The following is a 14,819-nucleotide window of genomic DNA, read 5'->3' as shown; positions in this document are numbered from 1 at the left end:
CCTCGTTCTCCTCCCCTCCCCAGCTGTTCCAGGTGGCCTACGTGCTCATCAAGATGGGCAACTCCCCGCGGCCCGGCGTCTGGGTGCTGGAGCGCTCGGTGGACAACGGCGAGACCTACACCCCGTGGCAATACTTCGCGGACAGCCCCGGGTAAGTGGTGGTGGGGAGGGAATTAAGTATCAAGTGGGTGTTATACAGTATAATTGCGCGTGACCTCGGTGCTCATCTTCGTGTTGGTGAGCCAAAGATTTAATGTAGCTAAGCCTGTGATTAAGTGATGTTGCTATACAGTATGTTACCATTCTCATATTCTCCAAATTTGTATATGACTAAAATTAAAATGGAAAAGATAGGTTATATGCACACTTTTTCATATCAATTTAAAAATAGCTTCTTTTCCTCATTGGAAATTTACCACACATCTGGAGAGCAGTCAGCCTAACAAGCCCACGCACTTATTACAGTTGTGTACTCAATACACTCACATATGCCTTCTCAACACTGAAACTCTAGTTGACAAAGTGTAACCTTGTTGATATATACCCTTAGTTCCATTCTGTCACCTTTTAATTATGCCTTTCACATAATTTAGCTAATCTAAACAGTATATTGTCAGAAATTCGGTAAATTCTGGAATGATTCTTTAAAATTATGGGCTTCCTTTGTTGATAATTAGTGTCAGTCCCCTTTGTTTAACCCGAGAACAGTGACAGACCTCAACTGAGGCTTGCCTGAGTGAGAGGCGACAAGCCTCAATTGTGCGCGAATTTTGAAAGCGTACAGAAACCGCACCAGTAGGTCTAGATGTTTGAAAATTGGACTGGTTCATGTAATATATGGTAACACTTAATAGGACTGCCCACTATTGCCCCAGCCCCCCCCATCTGCCCCCACCCCCAGCGGGCAGCAGACCCCCTCACCCTACCCTCCCGGGCAGCTTCGGCAACACCATGCTCTAAATTTAGATTTATTGTATATATTATTGTCTAATTATCATTTTTATATGTTACTCTGTAATAAAACTTATAAAAATAATAAAAATATATTAAAAAAAATAATATAAAATAATAATAATAAAAAAAAAAAAACACTAACTCATGTCATATTATTCATTGGAGTTCAAAATTAACTCCTTTGTATAATATGACGTGTGCGTGCTACATGTCATTTACGCTGACATCCCTCGTCTTGTCTCATCGCACTTAGTCCTCCCTCGCACGTCCCAGGGGTTGCCAGCGCTCGGCTAAATCCCATTTATTGACCGCTGTCACAGCCATACAACTAGGTTTAGAACGTTTTGGTTTTCACTGTCCTATGCGCTCCAATATTTCAAAGGCGCTGAGGTACTGTTTTTCCAATTTTGAGAAACTCGATTTTTGGTCAACCAGTCGCCTGACAATGGCTCTCTCCAACCCTGGGATCGCTTGTCTTGGGTTAAAAAACCCAAACCAAACTCAACCTATGTCCCAAACCGCAATCACAGCCAGCAAACTCATATAGCATGATTTCCTAAATAATGAGACTTTCAAGAAGGAAGGTCTTTCAAAACTTATTTTACTTTAATAAAGTTTTCCATTATCATGCGTTCTGAAGACAACCTTTATTTATTCACATGTCTGGTTTGAGCAAGAGTAAAAACTGGTTTACAAATAAGAATAGAAGATAAATAGAATTAATTACTAAATAGTTTTATAGTGAAGACTGATTAAGTTGAAAGTTTCAAATTGAGTGTTGGTAGGTTCGTAGATGATTGTAGATTTTAAATAACCAGTTCTTGGGAGCTGTCGCATGTAGGCTGACGGACCTCTAATGACTTTGAATCCTTGTGTTTCCTTGTGTAAATATTGTTTGCTCCTGTAATTTACAGAGACTGTGAGAGTTACTTCGGCTTTGAGAGTCTGGAGCCAATCTCAGAGGACGATGATGTTATCTGTGTGACTCACTTCTCCAAGGTGGTGCCTCTGGAGGGGGGAGAGGTGAGTGTGCCATACAGGAAATTAAGTAATAACTCTTGTGGCCTTCCATCTGAGTCCTATCTCCAATCTGTTAGAGATTTTGATGCAGCCAAAAGGATTTTTTTTATATATATTTATCCTTCATGTATCTTGTCTTTTTAGATTTCTTTTTATGTCCCCCATAATACTGCAATCATGCCACATCCTTCTCTTTTCTAAGGCCTGGAGCCTCAACCTTGCTTGTATGTATATCATTGTAAGTTATCAGTCAGGTAGGGGACCATCTCAATTGTTTTTTTTTTCTCGATCTTTGTTAGATTACTCTTTTACATGGGGCCACACTACTGCTGTGTATTTAAACCTAGGGTGGATCAGAGCCACTATCCACTGTAGTGGTTGTCATGCCTAGCTATGAAACCTCAATCTCAGGTTTGAATCCTGGCCTGGGCAGTCCCCACCCACTCAACTGTTCATCCTCCTATGCCTCACCTGCCACCTTCAACAGATTGTTGTGTCGCTGCTCAACAACCGTCCATCGGCCAACAGTTTCTTCAACTCGTCAGTTCTTCAGGAGTTCACCCGAGCCACCAACGTGCGTCTCCGTCTCCTCCGCACCAAGACTCTTCTCGGCCACCTCATGTCTGTGGAACGCAGGGATCCCACAGTCACCAGGAGGGTTGGTAGCATGCACCAATTGTCTCCAATGCTCTATACATCTGTGTACTAAATCTGTCTCATAAAAGTTAACCTCTTACTTCCCCTCCCCTCCTTACCTCCACCCCTCAAGATTATGAGTTTGATCAAGAAATGAATTAGGGTAAAAGACTAAGAAACTGTGTCCATGTGTCTCTCTCTTGGCAACTCCACTATACCACTTTCTTTGGGGGCAGTGATTAGCTGGCTTTTTTGTCTTCATTTTTTCCTTGTTGCCCTTTAACTGCTTCCTTTGCTGTAAAAAAAAGGTGAAAGTGAATTTTATGCAGTCTATTCCCTTAATATGAGTACTAATTCTTTCTTGACACCTCACCATTAATATTTCTTCTGTTGTTACTGCCTTCTTGACCATGGTGTTTTGCCTTCTTCAGCAGCTTCCTTACAGTAGTATATGACCTTCATTAAATCTACCTGCCATTAGTGCCACCATTCCTCTGCAGGTCATGAGATACAAACTTTCTTTTGTTAACACGTGTTATTTATGCTCCTAGGAAATGATGTCTGACTATATAAGACTTTCAATATTTATTTCTCCTTTTGTGATCATATTCCTTTCTGTACTTTGACTTGATCAAGACCATTACCATTTGAAATGCCACTATTAATTTTTCAGCCTTTGCCTTACACAGCTTGAAAATTATATCTGAATTTAAGAGCCATTCAGTTAAAATTTTGCCTGTGATAATTTTCTTTCCATTAGTTTTACTTGATCAATGAGAACAGAACTTGAAATGTTGCCATTCATTTTTTCATCATGTCTTTTATGCAGGTAAGAAATTATATCTGAATCTAAAAGACCCACAATAATAATTCCTGTGATAATATTCCTTCCAGTACTTTTACTCGGTCAAGGACATCAGCATAGGTGGGCGGTGTGTATGCAATGGGCATGCAGACGTATGTGACATAACTGACCCCAACGACCAGTACAAGCTACAGTGCAGGTGCCAACACAACACCTGTGGCGCTCAGTGTGAGTCCTGCTGTCCAGGCTTCATTCAAAAGAAGTGGAGGCCGGCCAGTTACCAGGACAGCTTTGTGTGTGAACGTGAGTGTTGTGGTGTGATGCCTGTCTGTTTTTCTCTGTCTCCACTTGTTCCTTTTGTGTGGTATTGTGTTGTTATTCATGATACATTGTTCTTCCTACCTTAAACTTTGACACTTTTTAAATGAAATTATTTTTATGACATTTACAAATATACAAAGTTGTATTCAGTTCTTCCTTAAATTCTTTTGCCTTCACAATGTGAAGAAGAATCATGAACAGAGCTGAATTTTCAAAAAATATTTACAGCATGCAACTGCCACGGCCACAGTGATGAATGTCTCTTCAGTGAAGAAGTCAATGCTCAGATGCTCTCGCTTGACATCTATGGAAACTTTGAGGGTGGAGGAGTGTGTCAGAACTGCCAAGACAACACTGAAGGCATCAACTGTGACCAGTGCAGGTCAGGCTACTTCCGTCCTTACGGAAAGAATCTCAACGACACAGATGTCTGTCAGCCTTGTAACTGCAACTTCTTTTACTCGACTGGTAACTGTGCTGAAGGTTCAGGGCGCTGTGAGTGTCGTCCGGCCTTCCTTCCTCCAGATTGTCAGGAGTGCAATGAGGGTTACTATGACTACCCAGAGTGTAAGCCATGTGACTGCTTCCAGCGAGGCACTGTGGGAGGCGTGTGTCAGGTGGGTGGTGGGCAGTGCCCTTGCGAGGTGAATTACACTGGTCTTAACTGTAACCAGTGTGCTGTAAGCTACTTCGGCTTCCCTGACTGCCAGAAATGTAACTGCAGCTCTGTTGGTGCACTCAACGATGCCTGCAACCCAGAGACTGGCGATTGTGACTGTGAGAGCAAGTATGGGGGAAGGACATGTGACCGCTGCCAGCATGGCTACTACAACTTCCCGTCCTGCACCTGTGAGTAACCTTCAGAGTCTTTCTTGACGTGTGTATCAGATTCTTGTATACCTTTGCTGGCCCCCACCCTGGAAAATAATAGAATTCCATCCCCAAAAAAGTGTTGCTTAAAAATTTGCAATTTTCCTTAATCAATTATCAAATATATGTCCTCTATTTAACTGGATATCATAAGTTGGTTTAATAGGTAATTATATTTAAAAAAATAACTAGTCCTCCATTGCATTCCACTTCAAGAAATAATTGACAATAAACATCTGTTTTTGTGTGAATCATGCACAGATGATGCCATATAACAGTTAGTGTTGTTTGTTCTAAGTTATTAAAAGTGTATACAGTTAATCATGGGTCTATTTTTAGGATAGCTTAGGAGAAATGGAAAAAAAATTACGGTGATGTCTAAATTTCACCGTTATGTTGGCTGTTCCTTACAGCTCATACTAGCAATACTAGCAATATCTTTATGTGGAATCTGGGTTCTGCACCCATGTAAGTAATCTTATAAACCACAAATATGCTTTTTGTCTTCTAGTCTGCAACTGTGATGCCCAAGGAACAGAGGCTGACATTTGTGACAAGGAAACTGGAGAGTGTCTGTGCAAGGAAGGATTCAGCGGTGACCGTTGTGACAGCAATGCTCCAGGGTGGTGGGGCTACCCTCTCATCCAGAACTGTGGCTGCCACGAGAAAGGCTCTGCCTCCACTGACTGTGATGCCTCGGGTCAGTGTGCCTGTCTCCTCGGGTTCTCTGGTCGGGCATGCAGTCAGTGCAGTCCGGGCTACTTCAGCTTCCCAGACTGTATCCCTTGCAACTGTGAACAATCTGGCAGCATTGGGATATCATGCAACAACAATGGGGAATGCAAGTGCAAAAACAACTTCAGTGGTACTCACTGTGACATGTGCAGTGAAGGCTTTTACAACTTCCCTATTTGTGAAGGTAAATTTTCAGCAAATTAACAAATTTTTTACATGGGAGAGAATGAAAAACAAACATGTTGCTATAAAGTATATTGCAATACTATTGTTTTCTATCATTTCTACACAGTTTTGTATCATCATTGCTTCTTCCCTTTCACTAGTAAACCCTGGAACAGTCTGATTCTGTATCTCCTCCTTCTTCCAATTTAAACTCTTTCAAGAGAGAAGCATCAAGACACTTCGCAAACTAAATTTAATCAAAGTCTTTCATCTTCTTTTGTTTCTTATATTATGGAGTATTTTTTAGAGGATTTTTTTCTCCTTGGACTGTCTCTTGTACTGTAAAAAATAACTTCAGAGTGCAACTGCAATCCTGCTGGTGTCCTGGCGACATTTGGTGGGTGTGGGGACGCACCGGCCGGGGAGCTGTGTCAGTGCAAGGAGCGAGTCAGCGGCAGGATCTGTGACAGGTGCAAGCCACTCTACTGGAACCTGAAGCGAGACAACCATCTAGGCTGTGAGCCCTGCGACTGCCACATCCCTGGCACGCTGGGGGGCATGGCTACTTGTGACACTGAGACTGGACAGTGCATCTGTAAGCCTGGAGTCACCTCTCTCCGCTGCAACCAGTGCCGTGACGGGACATTCGGCCTGCGTGAGGAAAGCTTGTTTGGATGCACAGACTGTGGTTGTAACGTGGGAGGCTCGGTGGATGATGTATGTGACAAGTTCACCGGTCAGTGTCGCTGCCGTCCGAGGGTGACCGGGCAGCAGTGTGATGAGCCTCTGCAGCTCCACTACTTCCCAACACTGTACCAGTTGCAGTATGAGGCTGAGGACGGACACACTCCACACAACACTGCTGTCAGGCAAGGCCTCCACCACTTACTGCTTTTTATATTTCTATTGGTTTTTATATATCAGTCACTCATCATTATTATCAGTGCTATTATCAATGTTTATAGCAGCAGTGGTAGTACAGTATAACAATTTGAAATATATTATGGAGAAAAAATATGTATAGTACAGGTAACTCAATTTACGCGAGTATTGTGTGCTTGAAGAGGTTGCGTAAATCAAAAACAATGTAAATCAAACAAGAGGTAGGTTTCTATCGAAAAATAAATACAGGTAACTCGATTTACGTGAGTTTGGTTTATGCGTTTTTGAAATAACGCGGGGTCCAAAATCCAAATAAATGTTTAATTTACACGTTTTTTTCACTTATACGCGATATTTTATGGAGTGGCCACCAGATGTCTTACGCAACTGGACTCACACGGCGCCGCGGCCACACAGCTGAGCTCAGTTCTAGTGGCGCGCGGGAAGAACTGAGCTCAGCTGTGTGGCCGCGGCGCCGTGTGAGTCCAGTTGCGTGAGACATCTGGTGGCCACTCCATAAAATATCGCGTATAAGTGAAAAAAACGTGTAAATTAAACATTTATTTGGATTTTGGACCCCGCATTATTTAAAAAACGCATAAACCAAACTCGCGTAAATCGAGAGTTGCCTGTATATTTTTTAGTGGGCTAAATGCTTAATGTTTCTTGCCAACACAGATTGTAAGACCTTGATTAATTAAGTTGATCCTCTAGGTTTGCGTATGATGAAAACGTGTTCCCTGGCTACTCCTGGAGGGGCTACGCAGTCTTCTCTGACATCCAGAAGGAGATCATCCAGGAAGTGTACATCGAAAAGCCATCAACCTACCGCATGGTGATGTTCTACCACAACCCAAGCGACCGCACCATTGTTGGCAAGGTCACTCTCACGCCGGATAATCCCAGTGACATAGAGCAGGTGGGTGGGAAAGGAGTGCTGGATCAAAAGCACAGCTAAAAAGAGGTTTGCTTCTTTTTTCCAGAGGTTGCTCCCCATTATGTTTTGGAGATGTATGGAGTCACTACATCTACTTATCTCAATCCATATTTTGATGCCTTCTGATAATTTTCAGAGATGAGCAACATGAACATTGAAAGTTGTGTTTACAACTAGTTTGAAAGAGAGAGTAAAGAGACTAAATCAAAAATAGGTTTTATAGATAGCATTACGTACATAGATGACATATGTATGAGCAAAAGCAGGGCACTTATGACCAGGAAATGAGAGGACTTGGGAGCAGTGTGGGGTGTACTTGAATCCTCTTGTATTAGCAGAATGACATGGATGTCTGACTTTGCAGGAGTTTGAGGTATACTTTGTGCCAACCACCCAACCCACACTCATGACAGTGAAGAATGTGCCTGGCAACTTCCCCATCCCTCTTGTCATGAACCCCGGCGTCTGGTCCATCTCCATTAAAAACACACACAACCTGTTCCTGGTAAGTCTAATGGCTATATTTAAAATATGTGTCCAAAGTCCTAACTCCAGTAATATAGAGGAAATTTCATGCAACATCAAGGCACAGTAATTATCTTCAAGATTACAGAAGCAGTGTAAGGTTTAGTAAATGTAATAGGGACAGGGAGAAACCTCCTCCCTCTGTGGCAAAGTACTGATACAAACTTCTCTTGACAGGACTACTTCGTGTTGCTGCCTCTGGCTTACTATGAGGGCACCATCCTCACTAGGAATGTGACCACCCCATGCAGGATGGGTATGCGCAGTGGTGACATGTGCCTTCACTATGCCTACCCTGACATTTTCCAGTATGACTACATTTATGGGTCAGCAGGCTACCGAAGTGTGGGAGAGGAGCGGCAGGCAGTGGACCTCTTTGAGGATTATCAGGTGAATTCCAGCCCCTGGAGGTTGTCAGTTCTGATAAACTTAATTTTCCATCAACAGGCACACCTAACATCACCAAATGTTGGGTACAAACTTGGTGGAGGGACTGTTTTTGTGCCTGGAGTGGTGGTAGTGGGCTAAAGAGTAGCCTATCTCTATTTTTTTGTTTTTATTTATAAATGATCCACGAGACATCCTGAAGTTAAATCAATGTGCTTATCTTTCTATTCACTCATACACTTACTGGTAATATTTCTATGGTGTCTGATTCACTTAATTGAGTGGAATTTTGTTGTGATAAACAGTCACAGATTTGTGTCACTAGTAAAATTGAAAGTAGTAATGTAAGTTTTGCCTCCATGAAATATACACAAATAGATAAATATGAAAGCTCACAAAGTCATAATAAGTGACATCACCTGCTTTGCGCAGTAAAAATATGCTTATTTAAGGTAGCTGACACCTGCAAAATGGCGTGCGCTGCTGCCTCGGCCCACAGTTGTATAAAATATGAACGTATTTTCATATTATTGTTCTGTTGTTTATTCAATGCTCTGTTCAAGAAAAAGAATACTCATAATTTTAGTTACTTTTTGGTTATTAGGATTCTTTACGAAATACAATTATAACATTACCGCCTATAAGTTAGGAAACGTACTGAATCCTGGATTGGCTATGGTGATGAAAGGTGTGCCTATTAAGTTAAATTCATAGAAAACTTAGTGAACCAATTCTAATATTTTATACATACAAAAATTTGTCGCAGGTTTTAAGTCAAGTTGAGTCTCGCCCGATGGCTTGGCTTAACCACAACCAGCCGCTGCTGCAGTACGACCTGCGTCTGGCCAGGCCCGGACGCTATGTGCTGCTGTTCAACTACTACACCCCGGAGAGGTCCCCCACTAGTACTGTACTAGTGGAGACCTCCACCATGAAGGGGCGTGAGAAGGGGCGGGCTGTGGTCTACGACTGCATGTACTCCAATCTCTGCCGCCAGGTGGTGACTGACCTCTCAGGGAAAGTGGGAGTCTTTCACTTTGACAGCAATTATGTCAGCCTCAACATTGAGGTTAGTTCAGTACTATTTCATTATTTTACTGAAGTACTTTGGTCTTCTCTTAGGTTGCCTTTGTCTCTTAGATGTTCCTTTGCACAGTTTTCATTTGCAACATACTCTATGCATAGGTTTTGCCAGTGGTTTTCAGTTTGTCACTCATAAAGTAGTTATTTTATATGCTTTTCCCTACAATTTTGTGAAATTTTATTATAATATTATCCACACACTTCCACTGACCAGGGTGAGACCAACACCAACATAGCCCTGGAGTCTGTTGTGGCTGTGCCATATGAAAGTTGGCATGAGGATCTCTTACGACCCCAGCGAGTGTGCACCAGGGTGGACGGGGAGTGCATTGAAACCCACTACCCCTCTCCCCGAGAGTCTGTCAAGGTACTATAAATACTTACGCCTCCAAAAAAAGTTCTTGGAATCCATCTTGTACTTTCAAGGTGGGAAACTCATCACCTCAGGAACTAAATATGAGCAATTATTTTCATTATTGGAGCAGTGTGTTGTGAGGATTTTCTGTATATGTTTTGGTATTTCCTTTGTTTCTCCTGACCTCGCCAGGTGGAGTTTGAGTCTAACCTGGAGGGCAAGATGGTACAGGAGTTGCCCGAAGGCATCATCAACGGCACTGGTCTGGTGTTCCTCAACCACAGCGATCCCATGGTGGACATCACCGGCAAGCTGAAGTATGCTGGCAGATATTTGTTCATCGTCCACTATTACCAGCCACTCTACCCGGGTGAGGAAACTTTCTTTTTTATACCTTGCTTGAGCCTGAATGATGCTAAGCTCCATCATTCAGGGAGAAAAAATAATGGATTTTTCCCCCATACTTCACTTCTGTGTACATACATATTGCTTATCAGATTTCATAAAGGCATTTTATTTAAAAAAAAAATGGAGAAGTGTTATGCTCTACAATGCTTTTTCAAATAAATGCATGTACATATCACAGACATTGTGGTTCATTCTTATGTTTTGGTACCAGAATCTTGTGTCGTGCTCAAAGAGTCATCTTCATATTCATGGACCGCTCATACATATCATAAAATTGTTATGCTTCTTTTGTCTGAATGTGCATTGTCCAGTATGATGGCCATCCCTTGACTGTCTCCTGCCATCAGAGACCAGACTGCTTTTGCTTAGTTGCTTTTGTGCCTTTGTAAATTGTTTCCATTCTCAAAAGAACAGGAAACTTGTGCATTGTCTCTGTATAATATGATGTGTATGATTTTGCCAGATGATGAGTTGGTTGTGCTCCTCACTCACTCAAGGAACGAAGGTTAGATACAACTTCCCAAAGTTTTTGTACATACCATTTTTCTGCATGATTTTATTTCAGTTGAATATTATTTTCATATACGTGTTAAAACAATGTTTAATAATTGTGTGATATTTTACCTATCTAAGACTTCTGAAAGAAATAATACATTACTACAATGGGATCCTGCCAATAGCAATTAGTTGCAGGGGCTTCCTGTCCTGTGTGGCAGCAGCAACAACCTCTCCCCACAAGTGATGTAAACACGCCTTTCCAGTGTCACCATCTCTTTAATGGAGGGGTTTTCTTTGCTGACACATGTATGCCCTTCTATTTTTCTATTATTAAACAACTAATTATGAGTCCTTTAATGTAAGTCTAAGAGGCATAAATATTACAACACCTGAGCTATACATAACTGGCAACCTTGGCTACAACCTCCAGACAATGCTGCAGTGCTTAGTGAATTAGGTTGCTAGCTTACAACATTGTAGGAGGAATCTTACAATTTTCTAGAGCTTTGTGATTCCTGGCCCAGGGACATTTGATGAGTATGTCATCAAGTTACCAGCAAACCAACACTATCCAAAATGCACCTGGACTCTTCTTTCATGAAAATGTCCAATAAACAAAAGAATCCAAGCATCATTGTTGGAACTTGGTCTCAACTCTAATTTGCCTTTATTGTTGAAGATGTTGTTTTGGGAATTGTTATTGGCAAGATCCTGCTGTATGTGTATATTTTGCATAATTGAAACAGCGCATGTCCTTTGATTCTTGAATTGCCCATATTTTTAGTAGTATTTTGTCATAAAGATCAACACTTGTAATGTGTAAGATTTACATTACTGAACTTTGATATGGCTTGTGCACCTTGACAGAGTTTGAGGTCGACGTTCTCATTCAGAACGGACAGTTCTATGAGGGCAGCCTGAAGGTTCCTCACTGCCCCAGCACCTCGGGTTGCCGCACCCTCATCCAGCAGCTGGATGGGTCATACGTGTTTGACATCCTTGAAAACTTTGTGCTGTCTCTTAAGGTAATGATTTTAACAAACATTTAAGGGAGTGGATACTGACTAGTGTGAGAAGGCACAGATGGGTTTGTTTTGTTGGGACCATCTCTTCTGAAGAAATATTTTTAAGGTATTATTGGAGTAGACATTTTTGGCCTCTTTTTAGAAAACTAGTTATGGGAAGTCCCACCTGGAATATTATAGCCAAACATTGAAGCAGACTGCTTCAAGGTTCAGTTTAAAAGCAATAATGCATTACCACTTTTCTGTTGAGAGTAACAAAAGAAAGAACCAATTTTTTCTCTTGGATGCCACTTTGAATGCATGGGAAAGGGAAGAATTGTAAATATTGAAAATTTAGTCATCACGTAATGTTTATGTTATATGTATTTTTTTCCTAGGAGCCAAACCACAAGTCCATCTGGTTGGACTATGTGTTGGTGGTTCCAGAGCAGCAGTTCATGGAGCAGATCATGCATGAGCTGCCAGTGGAGAGAACAACTGAGTACATCAAGTACTGTGGTCACAACAATTTCCACATTGACACCAACTCATCAGGTCTGTGAAAAGGGTTGATTGTCTCTGTTATTTTGAAGCAGGTGGCATTATTATTCAAAAAGAAAGTGCAAAAGTTAGTAATGTTGGAAGAATGAATCCTTGATTGTTCAAGGATGGAATGCATGAAAAGAAATGCAATGATTTATGTAATGGGTGTCATCTCTGAAGAAACTGAAAGAAGGAGATATTAGAAGTTGAATAAGATAATTGATTTAAAAAATGCTACATTCAGGAGCATGACAAATATTGTACATTTAATGTAGATATTATTTTTTGCTTTTTCATAATTATTCACTTAGCTATTTTTTTTCTCCTGCCAGAGTTCTGCAAGAAAGCAGCCTTTGAGCTGACGATGGACTACAACAGTGGTGCCCTTGCCTGTCAGTGTGACTTCTATGGTTCAGAGAGCTTTGAGTGCGAGAAGTTTGGTGGTCAATGTCCATGTCGCCCCAACATCATCGGCAAAAGATGCAACCGATGCAAGACTGGATACTATGGTTTCCCCGAGTGCCGCCCATGTGCTTGCCCCTCCACTGCTCTCTGTGTTCCTGACACTGGTGAGTTAACTTATAGTGGAATATATTGAATTAGTGAAGTAAATTGAGGAGCGTACGCTAAGCCCCTCAATGTGTCGATGCTCATCTATCATTCCCCATTGAACCTGTGGAAGGGTAGGAACCCATTACCCTAGGACACAGAGCAGGTGTGACATCCACCCTAACTATCTGTTCTTCATTACTGTCCTCATTTGTCAGTCTCTCAGAAAATCCTTCCTCCACTACAAAAGGATTCCTTTTAGTCCTCCTATATTCTCCAGCTTTCACATTAGTTGCTTGTGTGGCACCTTGGCTAAGGCTTTTTCCAGATGTAGTTACAAGCAATTTACCCAACTACCTCTCTTCTGTAACACATCAATGACCCTTGAGTAGAAGCTTGACAAATTACTGATACACGACTTTCCACTTTTGAATTCATAGTGATTTCATTCTAGATATATTATTCATCTGTTGATGAATATTTTCTCATGCAATTTAATGACCACACTAGTCACTGACACTGGTGCCAATCCCATGTGAAATTGACATTCTGCTGGATAATGTTTTGCCATTTTTTTGGGGGGGTGCAGGGGGAGTAACTTTTGTAGAAATTGAGTGATTTGAATTGAATTATTAATGTTGTGTACGTCTGTAGTAAGTTTTTAGCAAACGGTAGATACAAGTGTTTTCCCTTAGGGGAGTGCATCTGTCCTCCCCGAGTGGAGGGTGACCGCTGTGACCGCTGTGCCCCCTACACCTATGGTTATGACCCTATCATTGGGTGTGAGGAGTGCCAGTGTTCCCCACTGGGTGTGAGAGCCGGCAACCTGCAGTGTAGCCTCCAGACGGGCCAGTGTGACTGCAAGGAAAATGTTGTGGGTCGCAGGTAAGTCTGTGCTTGGGTGACCTACAGATACATGAAACCTGTTTATTGAAAAGCTGATGATAACAACTGCTCATAAATTCAGACTAATTAAATATTTCGCACTTGTGCAGGTGTGATCGTTGTGCTGCTGGCTACTGGGGCTTTGCCTTCTGTCAGCTGTGTGAGTGTGACCTGCGGGGGAGTGAGGCAGACATTTGTAGTCAGGTAATTTTGTGTTGCTCTGTTAATGCCAGTACTTCATCCTCACACTCTGTTAGCTCTTGTTACAGACTGCTATAATCCTTTAGTTTATTGAAATATGAAGTTTTACCTACAACATAATGACTAGGATAATATTTACAGGAAGATGCAAGGTGCTATTGCAAGCTTAATGTTCAAGGACGCTCCTGTGAATCTTGCCGACCAGGATCTTACAATCTGGAGGAGAGCAACCCTGATGGCTGCACTAAATGCTTCTGTTTTGGAAAATCAGACTATTGTTCCTCAGCAGATGTTTACTGGGCAGCAGTGGAGGTAGGCTTTCTCCCATTCTACATATCCTTTTCATATAGAGTACCAAATATACATATGATACAAAGAAAATCCTATATATTAAATTAGCCTGAGTCATACTAGCTTTTTTTCTGTGCACCAGGATGATGACATTTCAAGGTGGAGTGTGGTGGTGGTGGAGCAGGCCCAAGGGTTCCAGAGTGGTGCCTCCCTCACCTTCAGCTCCCTGTCTGTGCCTCCTGTGTACTACCAAGACCTCATACAGCAGGACCTGGAGGGGGTTGAGGACTACTTCCCAGGGGCTCAGGTCTTCTTTACAGCTCCTCCCAGCTACCTTGGCAATCACGTGAAGTCGTACGGTGGCTACCTGCGCTACTCCCTCGTCTTCGTGCGAGCAAATGAAGGTGAGGTGAAGAGTGGCAGGCAAACATGTGGGTCTTGTGTTTCTAGTGATGGGTCGACTTCTCAGGTGGGTAGCAGTGAAAAGTTTTCCTATAAATACAGAAATTATGCATTTAAAGATGTTTTATTTATTTATGTATTATATGTCTATTTATTTATGAATTTATTTTATTTATACTATATATTTTTGTTTTTACTTTTGGAGGAATTTTTCATATCCCAGAAGTCACATGAAATAAGTTTGTAAATGAATGACCAGAGTGTTATTTTTTATTTATTTTGGTTATATTACTGTGAGAGTGATAGTGAAGATAATGAATTATTATGATACCTAATGATAGTGATGACTGAGGATTCCCTTCC

At 41.7% G+C, this 14,819-nt stretch overlaps 1 protein-coding gene across 5 annotated transcripts in view; it reads left to right on the top strand.

Annotated features, from left to right (window-relative positions):
- LOC127003288 (laminin subunit alpha-like) overlaps positions 1-14,819 on the top strand; it is a 53,360-nt gene that overhangs the window by 11,349 nt on the left and 27,192 nt on the right. For 4 of the 5 annotated variants that reach the window (XM_050869757.1, XM_050869758.1, XM_050869755.1 and 1 more), the window contains exons 3-23: positions 24-151; positions 1,869-1,977; positions 2,462-2,632; positions 3,505-3,718; positions 3,965-4,585; positions 5,118-5,525; positions 5,865-6,375; positions 7,103-7,307; positions 7,690-7,830; positions 8,028-8,240; positions 9,004-9,306; positions 9,535-9,687; positions 9,868-10,045; positions 10,547-10,588; positions 11,449-11,606; positions 11,984-12,140; positions 12,461-12,697; positions 13,373-13,562; positions 13,673-13,766; positions 13,905-14,075; positions 14,197-14,458. In XM_050869757.1, coding sequence (XP_050725714.1) covers positions 24-151; positions 1,869-1,977; positions 2,462-2,632; positions 3,505-3,718; positions 3,965-4,585; positions 5,118-5,525; positions 5,865-6,375; positions 7,103-7,307; positions 7,690-7,830; positions 8,028-8,240; positions 9,004-9,306; positions 9,535-9,687; positions 9,868-10,045; positions 10,547-10,588; positions 11,449-11,606; positions 11,984-12,140; positions 12,461-12,697; positions 13,373-13,562; positions 13,673-13,766; positions 13,905-14,075; positions 14,197-14,458 — 4,666 coding nt within the window. The remainder of the gene's footprint in view (positions 1-23; positions 152-1,868; positions 1,978-2,461; positions 2,633-3,504; positions 3,719-3,964; positions 4,586-5,117; positions 5,526-5,864; positions 6,376-7,102; positions 7,308-7,689; positions 7,831-8,027; positions 8,241-9,003; positions 9,307-9,534; positions 9,688-9,867; positions 10,046-10,546; positions 10,589-11,448; positions 11,607-11,983; positions 12,141-12,460; positions 12,698-13,372; positions 13,563-13,672; positions 13,767-13,904; positions 14,076-14,196; positions 14,459-14,819) is intronic. The other variant, XM_050869756.1, reaches the window with a different exon arrangement.

This window comes from Eriocheir sinensis, chromosome 25 (assembly GCF_024679095.1).
Source record: "Eriocheir sinensis breed Jianghai 21 chromosome 25, ASM2467909v1, whole genome shotgun sequence".
In the NCBI taxonomy this organism is placed as follows: Eukaryota; Metazoa; Arthropoda; class Malacostraca; order Decapoda; family Varunidae; genus Eriocheir; species Eriocheir sinensis.
This window is presented reverse-complemented; position numbering and strand designations above follow the sequence as displayed.